The 11,467-nt window shown below is 39.9% G+C and overlaps 2 protein-coding genes across 2 annotated transcripts; one reads left to right on the top strand and one right to left on the bottom strand.

Moving 5' to 3' along the window:
* On the top strand, positions 1-9,394 carry LOC146474691 (uncharacterized). The gene is made up of 4 exons (XM_085116440.1): positions 1-63; positions 5,523-5,619; positions 6,021-6,371; positions 8,447-9,394. The coding sequence occupies exons 2-4, from the start codon at positions 5,547-5,549 to the stop codon at positions 8,797-8,799; spliced, it is 777 nt and encodes a 258-aa protein (XP_084972566.1). The 5' UTR covers positions 1-63; positions 5,523-5,546; the 3' UTR covers positions 8,800-9,394.
* Positions 9,395-9,940: 546 nt separating this feature from the next.
* Positions 9,941-11,332, bottom strand: LOC146474690 (QRFP-like peptide receptor). The gene has a single exon (XM_085116439.1). The coding sequence runs from the start codon at positions 11,228-11,230 to the stop codon at positions 10,295-10,297; it is 936 nt and encodes a 311-aa protein (XP_084972565.1). The 5' UTR covers positions 11,231-11,332; the 3' UTR covers positions 9,941-10,294.
* Between the last annotated feature and the right edge of the window lie 135 nt (positions 11,333-11,467).

Here is an 11,467-nt window from a genome sequence, read left to right as displayed (position 1 = left end):
GGCCTTTTTGGATGACACACACTTTTAATTCATTAAGACATTGAGTAAGAAGGACGAACACTGGTAAGTTTACAACTTCCATTTTCGAGCTGTCGGTTATATCATCGTTAACTGAAGAGTTATATCAGTTTACTGGCATATGGTTTTTCTGCGGTTTTACCAGCTAAGATAACATAGAAATCTTTCATCAGTAATTCGATTGTGAATTTTAAGATTTTTTGCGTTGAAATAGCTTCTAACTAAAGAACATAAGCTAATACTAAGTAAGTGAAAAACGTTTCAAATATTGGCAAATATGGTTGGCAAAAATGGTTTAGTTTTTCAGCGTTGTGAAAGTTTGAGGTCACCTTTCGCAAAACTAAACGCCAATTCAATCTTTTTTTCCAAACTGAATGAAACAAACGGTTCCAGTTGGGGATGAAGGGCCAGGCACCGCTATTTTCACTGTCTGTCAAAAGTATCTTAATTTTCTCAGTGGCACCTACTTGTGGCCTTTTCAATTGAGCCACTTTTTCTTTTCTGAGCCACTTTTCTGTTCGCAACCTCAGTCAAATCGTAGAAATCTTTAGGAAACGGGCCAGTCCTGATCCCCAAGTTTCGTGGCAGCTGCTGGCTACGCTCTGAGGACGTTAAGTATATGTTATTTACCTGGCGGGAGGTACGGCCCTCGGCCGAAGACCTCGGGCAGTTTTTTTCCCATACAAACCGACCTAGACCGGTAAATAACTTATTCTCTGATTGTTCGCTTTTTTCCGCTGGGACGTGTGTAAGAGTGTAATTTTAAGGCTGGAGGAGGAAAGTGGTAACAAAATCCTATGAAACAAAATAATGTAAATAAGGCATCAATTTAAGTGCCATGTTTATAGGAAGTTTAATTTTATTTTCACTCGCAAGTCCGTTTGTAAAAAAAAAAGAAAACAAAAACATTTAAGAGTCATTGAAATGACAATCATCTGTCAAACGTCAAAAGTGGATGGATGGGCCGGATGGATGTTGACACGCTGCAAATGATGACACGCATGTCCAAAAGGTCTAAAAATATCGATCGAATGATAAAAATTGTGAATGAAGACTCGAACACGGCGAAGTTTACTTTACTAAACGGCTCAAGACATGTTTAAAACGTCCCTGGATTTGTGAAAACTAACTTTCTAAAAGGAAGTTCAAGTTAATTTGACTCTGAGTCATCTGAGATGATAATGTGGCGTTTTCGCGGCTTTGATTCACCACTGCTGCAAGGCGCTGTATCGAAAGAGAATTGAACGTGCAGCCTTCAATTTTACTGATGTTCAAACCAGCCAAAAAAATTGAAGGGATGCTCGCCCGGCTAAAGAAGCTTGGCTGTCTTCTCTCGACTTGAATGGGTGCTGCGAGGTTTTGACTGCTTGATTAAGCGGTGCATCGTTTGAAGCGGGAGATTTCGTTCCGCTGCTCAGTAGCAAGGACATCTTGCGCTGGTTGTCGTCGGAAGCAGTTTTGTAGGAATCTAAGCTTTTTAAATTCTTATGTCCACTTAGCTGAGCTACATAATTAACAGGAACTTCTGCATCCATCAGCCTTGAGATGCAGGTTTTTCGGACAGAATGGTTGGTTACATTTCCAGGCAGTCCAGCACTCTTCGCAGCCTTCGTCAAAATGCTCCGATCTCGTTTTTTTCCGAGAGGAGCTCGACTATACCACACCGGATCTGCAGGCTTTCTTTTGTGGTTTATTGCCAGGAAGAAAGGCGCCTCGGGTCTTTTCATTTCTTCACGACGATGGCTGCATCGGGTCTTTTCATTTCTTCGGGACGATGCGGGCTGACGAACTTAAGATACAAACGAACTGGACAGTGCTCGTTTTCGGTAGCGTAGGCTTTTGGATTAAAAGCTCTGCAATGGCCGCCTCCTTGTCGTGTTTTCGATCCTCGTTCTGCTTTCCCTACCATCGAGGACCTGCTTTCCAGTGCAATATCTCCTCACTGAAGTCTCCTGCTCTCATCTCGTGCTCTAAATCCGAAATGTAAAGACAGTACCCACCAAACTGTAAGGTGGAGAACTTTGGGGTCGTCTTTAGTTTGCTATCGGGCAGCCTGTGGACGATTTCCCCTCGCGTTGTTGACTACTAAGTCTCTCTTGCGAGCTGTTAAGACCTCCCTTGACTCTGCAAACTCTTGATCTTTGAGAATATTTGTGTTAGAGTTGTTATTTTTCAAGCAGCGCTGAATACTTCTCTGGAGCGATGCAAGTGTACCTGGCTCGTACACTCCGCCATCTTTTTACCTGTTTTTACGGACGTCCATGAAAAATCTGCACAGCAGAATGTTGAGCTCGTTAGGAGGAATGTTTTCCAAGGTTCTTGTCTCTCGTGCTGAGGAACAGTATCTTCGCCAAATTTTCAGATCATAAGTTGTCTTTTTTTTAGTGTTATCAGGGCGAAGTGAGTGAATAAAATCTTGAATTTTGCTTAATTGCCTGTCTTGTTCAATTTCTTCATGTTTCATTGGGGATTTCTTCTTCTGGGCCCAGTTGTTTAAAGCCCGACCAAGCTAATCCCAGATTAACGTGAACTTTGATGCGAGTTCAATTAATAATAAATAAAAGTTCTCCGTCAGTCAGTTCTCCGTCAGTTTTGCCTTAGACTTTTCTTAACCTTAAGCTTGAAATTAGCCTTTTAAACCATTTTAAACGAGTGAGATGAAAACCTTGATTAACTTTTAATCGTGGATTAGCGTTAATCGGCTTTCGAACAACCGGGCCCTGGGTAGTAAAATTCACTTTCGCTGTTTACACTCTCGCCTGAATTCATTTTCTTTGGAATTTCTATTTTCCTTACATATTTCCACGGGAAGTTGTTTACAAGTAACTGTTGCCTTTGTTTGTAAACTTTCGCAATAATTACAGTTTGCCGCGAACAACGCGGATAAAAATTCGGACCGTGGTTCGTATCGTAAAAAGCTGGACCGGTTACGAGCGTGCGTTTAGCCAATCAGATTCGAGGATTTGGGATTCCGGCCAGCTGCGATGCGTCAGAAAAAAAATTTAGATTTTCGCAAGTGTGGAAAGCCGATTTTAATAGAATCCGGCAAACTCGCCCTTTTTCAGCTGATCGCTAGGGGCGCGTAAATAATAAACATTTTAACACAGTTTACGGCCTCCAATCAATAATTCTTGAATGAAACAATACATTTTGAAATTATATGCAAACATAGGCCAAAAAATAGAGCGGGTAAATTAGAAAACTGGGCAAAAATTTGATGAGATTTTGTTGTTTACAACAAGCAAGACGCGGCTAAATTAAAACCGTGAGCTTCTTCGGCGAACTTGAGAAAAACACTTTTCTGAACCGCTCTAAACACTAAACGCAACTTCCATTACGCTATAATTTATTACAATCATTGCAAACATAAATAACTAATCAATTTAGTACTCGACTTGAGACAATACGTTTTACAAAAATCAATCTATCTACACACAGGGCAATTATTACTCACCGATTCAACTGAAACAAAATTTTCACTACACCAGGATGAGTCTATTCTCTTTCCTTTCCTTAGGTAAATGTTTACCGAACATTTTAGTGAGCATTTCCCCCCGGAGAGCCTAATTCCCCTAAGAAATTTAAATTCAGTTTTAAAGAAAATCTTATGTTTTCTTCTTCAAAATGACAGCTCAAAATTTCGTAACGCTGCCGGAAACTAATTCCTATCGTTTTCAGCTTTCTGTTTTGCGCACACTTGTTATGACCCGATGCCGAACTCGATACCTTCAGTTCACTGCTTTCTCTCCATGAGCTACAGGCAAGTCGAATAAAGTAAAATAAAGTCAAGATTAAATATATATGAAAGACTATGAAGGTAATTTGCACAAGCAAGTAGTTGTGAAAAGGAAGCCATAAAGAAATTGAAGTTTTTTAAAACACGAAAAATATCTCCAATATAATCATACAATCATAAATTTTTTTTCAGTTCACACTTGTTTTTTGTTAATTTCATTGTAAACACAGTTAAAACGAGAGTTTGAACTTGCCTCCTAGCTTTGCACACCATTTTCTTATGTTTGCGCATTGCGAGTTTACGTTCGTGTAAATATGCATCACAGAAGCAGGTTATGATAAGCGACAAGAAGGTTATGATAAGCAACAAAACTGCTCTCAAACCATGTTTGGTAAATATGTGTTATCTACAAACTAAATTCAAGACAACAATCGGAAGAAATTATAAACTGACGAGTGTTTGAAGCAGTGTACATAAAACTAACTAACAGAATTGAACAGGTTTGTTTACGTGACAAACTTTTTTTGTTTAGGCTAGCTCAAAAGCTTACAATCAATCTGTCCTCTTTTCCGGTTGTTTTGAACCGAACCTATTCAAAACATTTCACAGGAGACAAATGAAAAAAAATGGGCAAGCAAAACAATTTTGCAAACCGCGCTTTCGCTTCGAGGAACGAGGAAAGTGAGATAACGCGACAAACACTACATGTACGCCACCCGAATGGTAGCCGGGGAAAAAAGGCGCCAAAATATTACTCTCTCCAGTCCGCTCAAGGCTCTCGTCAACTTTCCACGCTCGTTTGCAGGCTACCACAAATGGAAAAATACATCTATTCCAGCTATGAAGGAGTCAAATGGAAGGAGACCGTCGGAGCCGTTAGCAAGAGCACACATTCAAACCTTACACACGAATTTCTTTTATTGTTTTACTTGATGAGGCGTTGAACAGGAGACATTCAAAAGAATTGCATGAGTAGAGCTCAAGCTAACTTTTAAATGAAAAAATAATAATGCCCATTTTAAATGTTTCTACTTAATTTTGTCTACAACCTGCGACCTACCACTCCCTGTTCCATTGGGCTTAATGCAGTTTTAAAAAACCTTGGAAAATTCCCAGCGTCCTGGTCATGTGATCAATGACGTCACCATGGTAACAATGCTTTGACAGATACTTTTAATAAACACACATGCAAATTTATGTTGCAATACACCTCAAACTCATGGAGATATGTCTCTCGACCTAGTCCCCAAATAAAATCAGCAGTTTCATAATTTGTTTTCGAGGGGGCAACTATGTCGTTAAAAATGCAAAAAAAAGGTCAGCCAGCATTTCCAAAACCAAACACAATTACTAAATTCGGGGAATAATATTCCGTTTCCTAAAACGGCATCCGGACAGCACCTCTGAGAAGGCTTCGAGAAAAACTTAAACAGCCATTTATTTGCCATTGAGCGTTTATTCATCGATAACTATCGAGAACAGAATGAAGGCTGTATTGCACACAAAGTAAAAAAATCTTGCGGATAGTTAAATTCACGAAATTTTAGTTTTTTGAAAGGCTTTTAATATGGTGTTAACTTGTTTAACCTGTTTTAGGCGAAGGAGAAATGAGTACAGGTTAATGGAAGCTGGAATGATCAAAGAGAAAATGCCACCCTCCAATAATTTTACCTCGTCTGTTTTTGACGTATGGCTTAAGTGTGTGCTGCACATGTAAACTACGGCAAATTTTTACTCATAAAGTATATCCTTTGCGTTTCGTTTTTAGGGGAGACTGTAATTCCACTCAATCATGACGAAGCTCCTGTCAGTTCTTTGCCTGGTGCTTCTTATCCACGCGATTTCTTTCACAGCCGGATTCCATGGTGCGTATCATGGGCATGATTATTTCTCGCCAGTGGTTTAGATACAAAACCTTTTAAAGTACAGTGCATATGTCTTCAATACATGTACCTTGTCGATTACGCTGTTAAGAAAAAGCCTTTTGAAGGAGAAGAGAGAATTTGAACATTTTTTTTTTCTTCAGAATTAAGAGAAAAAAAGAGAAATTTACTTGGTGACTTTACCGAGAGAAAAACAAAATAACAACTCAAACTGTTCATTCGACCAGGAATCCGCTGAGTCAGTGCTTAATTCCTATAAATTTGTTCATTGTTTATTAACTCATCCATTCCTTCTTTAAGCCGTTTACACATCCATTACGTTAACTCTTTCACACACTCTCTAACCTGCACACTCAATTTTTACTTTACTTCATTTGTTGCAGTTAATGACCGAGTCATTGCCCGTTGGACGAATAACCTTTATTACTCTGGCAAAATTTCCTCAATCAGCGAAGACGGCAGGCTAAATGTTTTGTTTGACGACGGCGACAGAATTACTCACAGCATCATGGATATTTCAGCAGTCATCCCGAATCATGAACTTTGCCATTCTCAAGTGGAGATAGGTCAACACGTCTTGGCTACATGGAAAGGAGGTCATAAATACTACATAGGTTATGTGACCGATGAAGATTCTTCTGGCCGTTTAAAGGTCACCTTTGACGACAACGATGAAGATTTCTACGATGCACAGCAACTGAGGATATTTCCGGATCATCCCTTCGCCCATAGTGGTAAGTAGGAACGTATGCCTTTTTCATTAACAAAAAATTAATCACGACATATTATAAGCCGAATGACTAACAATAAACATTTCAAAGAATCATCCTATCAAAACTCAAACTACGTTCCCCCGATGAACCTCCTCCCGCTATCAGAGGTTAAATTAAACATCAGTAAACCAGGTTTTTCTCTCCGTCTAATTGTTTCTTGCACTGATTCTGCCTTAAACAACACTTCTAAGCTCCTCACAAACATTCAAGCACCGATCCATAATCACAATGGTTACTCTGTCCTAATCTCCTCTTGACTTCATCTCTCTCTTGGAAATTGTTCTTTCAAACAACTATTTTGTATGCCGTGGATTTGCTTGTAAATACAATCGTTGTTGTGCCATGGGTAGCCCAGTTAGTTCAGTTGTGGCTAACGTGTGCATGGTAGTAGTCAAAGATTCGGACTTAGCTATCACAACAGTACCACCCAAAATCTGAAAACGCTTCGTCGATGACAGCTTTGTCAACATCAAGAGAGACTCTGTCGGCGACTTTCCACGAAACCCTCAATCCCACTGACCCTAAGATCTCATTCACAAATGAAGCGAAGAGCAATGGCCAAATTGCTTTTCTTGACATCCTGGTCAGCAGAAATAATGGTATTGTCTCCACTGGTGTCTATAGGAAACCAACCCATACTGACAGGTATCTGGACTTTAGCTCTCATCATCATGGGAAGAAACACAAAATCACAACTTCCCGAGCACAACAGATAAAAAAACAAAAGAAATTAGACGTGTCACGGATGCTGTAGAAGCCAATGGGCTACCCTCTGTCGATTATTTCAAATGTCTTAAGGAAAAACCTCCCATACAAACAATCCCTTTGCTATAAGAATTAGTCTTCAAGTAGGCCGATCTATCCAACAAAGCTTTTGATTTTGTTTGCCTTCCCTTAATCAGTGGTCTCACCGAAACGCTTGTAAGACTACATCGTAACAACGGTAGTCGAGTTGTTACTAACAAAACCTCACGGAACAATAATTTCCTTCACCGAAAAATTCAGGCCACCCAGTCACCTTCAGACTAATGTAGTTTACAAAAACCGTTTCTAAGACTGCCCTTGGAGTTACTTCGGAGAAACTGACGTTTGTTACATCGGACAAACCTACATCGGAGAAAAAGGTGCCTTTCCAACTCGAAAAGAAAAAGAACATTAAAAATGTTAAGAACTGCCACAAGAATCCGACATTTCTAATCAGGCGTGAACTAACAACCATTCGATTGATTTTGAAAACGCAAGTATGATTGATAAAGGTTTAACCTTTATACCACCAAGTGCAAAAAGACTCTTGAGGCTTGGCACACTGCCATGACTGCCAATTCCATGCCTTTACATAGGCAACACTCGATTATTTTAAAATAGCTTCTTGTAATGAGTTTATTATTCTACTATTTTTTCGCACTTACAGTATATTCATGCATTCGTGCGCTTTTTATCATTTGTCAAAGGCTGCAGTCTGGTATTTGAAAGCTTATTTCTTTTAAAGAAAAATTGAGTATCCAGGGACCGTTTGTTTTCGATTTTACGATGTATAAACCCTGGTTACTCATCCATTTTTACTAACGAACATTTTACAAAAAAAAAGTAAGATATGCCTTAGTCCACCGTTCCGAGACATACCCAGTTTCAGCCCAAAAAAGAAAGCAGTCCATTCTTACAACAAAAAATTTCACTCTAATCCTCATTTGAAGTGGTGTCAACACAAGAAAATCGAATACTCCCTCAGCTGCAATTTTCATTGATCTGCCTAAGATACTGGAACAAAAATGAAAGCTACCGCAACATGTGATCATGACCCTGTGAAACAAATAGAGCAACAGACTAAACTTGACTTGTCTAGGGGCTAGATTTACGACGCCCTCCTAAGTTAAGATGCATCCTAGGTACTGCTTCTGTTATTATTCCAACAATAGGCTTTTGTTAAGAAACCATGCTTAAAAATACATACATCTGACCTCAGGTATCCATATGAATCCGCCCACATCAACAACACCACCTAATCAGCTAATCTGTTTCATCTGTTCGCGTTTCAGTGGGCGCCAGAGTGTTTGCACGCTGGACAAATGGTCTATATTATCGCGGATTCGTTACAAGTGCTACCCAAACCACAGTGACCATCAGTTACGACGACGGCGACACCATCACTCTGCAGAAAAATGACCGCCTCGCCGTAATACTTGACATGCTGCCATGTTACTTTTCCGTCAACCCTGAACAGCGCGTCATTGGCTTTTGGCCAGGAAGAACCAGATACTACCCTGGTGTGGTGAGGTCCAAGAAGGATACTGGCAGTGTGGAATGTTTCCAGAAAGGCTCGTACGACGTGCTGTTTGATGATGGAGACCAGCGTATGGAGGATTTCTATCAAATCCGACTCATTCCGTGAACGGCGATTAAACAGGAACATTTCAATAGCAGCCTTAAATAACGCAGTTCTAGGGGAGCATGATTCACTGTGATTTTTTTAGGTTTCCTTTACTCTTTCTAATCGTGTACAGCAACGTTGAGCCGAGGAAAGGCGACAACGAGCCGTTGAGCGCCGCAGGCTTCTCTGCCAGACTCGTTGTCGCCGCTTCGCTGGTTAATTTTGTTTGAGAAGAAAGAAAAAAGAAAACCTTTTCAGCCGGGGTAGTGGTGCATTGCTCTGAAACTTTCATTTTTAACAGCAAGCTAGTATTTAGGATGATAAACTGATTAGACGGAATAACCGATATTTGATGGGAAGTGTTTCAAATAGTGGTTTTAACTGATATAAAAATACTTTAGAGCTTATTTCTGAGAAGAACGAATCTGCCAAGAACTAAAGTTGGGCTAATGGTGTTTGAGGGGTGCAATCAAAACAATTTTCTCAGTTACATTCTTCTGTGTAAGCCTCGTAGTGCCTGAAAAGAAGTATTAAGATAAATGTGGATTGTTTGTCCGCAAGGCTGAAAAAATTATATATATATATATATAAAATAAAATGGTGTTGGGTAAAATTGTACCGTCTTTTTCTTCTTAAAGATTGAGCGGGGAGTTTTCACAAACGCACTGAATGCGCTTATCTTTATTTTGCGAAGAACCCTCACATTTGTATATTTAGCTTGTCACAGAATGTCAGAAGCATATAACAATGGCCGTTTTCACGCTAGAGACGAAAGTGTGAAAGTGGTACTTCTTTCTTCTTTATTTTTAAACGTTGAGATTTCTTCGCTTCGAACAACTGGGGCCAGAGAAAGTGCTCTGTCTTGGTTTAATTTATCTCCGTCATTGCATTTCTCATCCGATGTTTGCAAATAAACAATCTTATAAAATGAAAGTGAATTCGCACTCCTTATTTCAATTCAATTCAATTCAACTTTTATTCACACTTATTCGAAATACAATATATTTTTATGGTAAGAAAATAAACATACAGAGCATTATATTCAAGTGGTTTTACCTTCAGTTCTAGGGAAGAAGTGCGTAGTGGCCAAAGAAGCAAGGCCGGCTTTCGTGTTGGCCACTACCTCTGTGCACTGTTACAAAAATTGGGGGGCAGGGGGGAGTAGAATTTATAAAACTGATTGTAGAGCTCTGCTAATTAAATTAGGCTTGGGAGAGGAAAATACATCAGTAAGAGAAAAAAGTGTTTACAGCAAATATATAAGAAAATAGTATACGCTAAATTAATATATATTATTCATGTTTGGCTGTCAAGTTTCAAAGGTTTGTATTTCTTCTTAAAAACATTGTAAGGTAGACACTTAACTACCATTGGAATTGTTTCCAAGTTTGGCCTAAAATATCTTGACGCAGTTCACAGGAGTACATTGGCCATCTTAACACTAGAGACGGAGTGGTGGTTCCAGACGGATGTGTGTTTGAATGTGGTTTGATTGAGTATGTCACGGTTGAGCTGACTAGCTTGCTTGTGTTGCAGAGTCACAGACAGGAAAAAGACGGTTTCTTCTGCGTTTACGGCAGCAAACAAGGTCCGATAAATGCCGTCGGAAATGACTGCTTTGAAGGCTGTACACTATTGGGTTAATGCTTGAATTAAAAACAATCAGAACGGACGCAATACCATGATGAACCTGTGTGAGATTTATAGTACCAGTGAATCCCAGAAAGTAGATTGACAGCTCGGGAACCCAACAAAAAACATAAACAACTGTCACTGCAATCACCATTTTTGTAGCTCGCCTTCTGTAACGAAGTAGTGCCTTCTGGGAAGCCTCGGTTGATGTATCCCTTGCAAACCACAGGCGGTAAACAACTCTTGAGTATAATCCCGTCATGATTCCAATGGGGATGATACCGGCCACTATTGTCCAACCTATCGTGTAAGCCTCAGCATAAATTGGGTTTGACCAGCTGTGGCCACAACCTTTAATATCAGAGCGATAAACCATCGCCCAGAAACCAGGGATTGCAAATACAGCGGAAAGAAACCAACAAGAGACGATTAAAACCAAGATTTTATGCTTGGTTAGCTTAAGTCGAATGCTGTGCGGATATAACACTGCGAAATAGCGTTCAATCGCTAGTGCTATTAAAGAAAATACAGAAGCAATGGCTCCTATCCAGGCGGGGTTCCCTCCCGTTACTACCTTACACAGCATCGTTCCTCTGGCTCCATCTGGATGTTGGATGGCCGGCGTGATAATGAACTGTATGCTTGAAAAGAGTGCTACAGTCAAGTCAGCTACTGCTAAATTCACCAGGAGATAGTTGATTGGAGTCTTCATGGATTTGTTTAGTAAAACCACAGACACAACAAGTGAGTTACCAATGGCGTTGACTATTATCATCAGTGAGAAAGCCACAGCAAACCCAATGTACACTGACGACGACATATCTGAAATTAACAACAGCAGAATCACCAGAATGCAGTTTCATTGAATTTCTTTTCTAATAACTCGTTTTTTTAGTTAAGCAAAAGCATTTTCCTTTTCGTAAGAAGTTGGAGCGAGCGATGGAGAGTTGAGCAATTAGGTAATCTACCCTTCCAGATTCACTTATCGGGGCAACCTCGTTACGGGATTTTTCCCTTGTAAATCGGGAGCAAAGGACCTGGGAACGAGGTTGTTCTC

This window comes from Pavona decussata, unplaced genomic scaffold (assembly GCF_977016875.1).
Source record: "Pavona decussata unplaced genomic scaffold, jaPavDecu1.1 SCAFFOLD_87, whole genome shotgun sequence".
NCBI lineage: Eukaryota > Metazoa > Cnidaria > Anthozoa > Scleractinia > Agariciidae > Pavona > Pavona decussata.
This window is presented reverse-complemented; position numbering and strand designations above follow the sequence as displayed.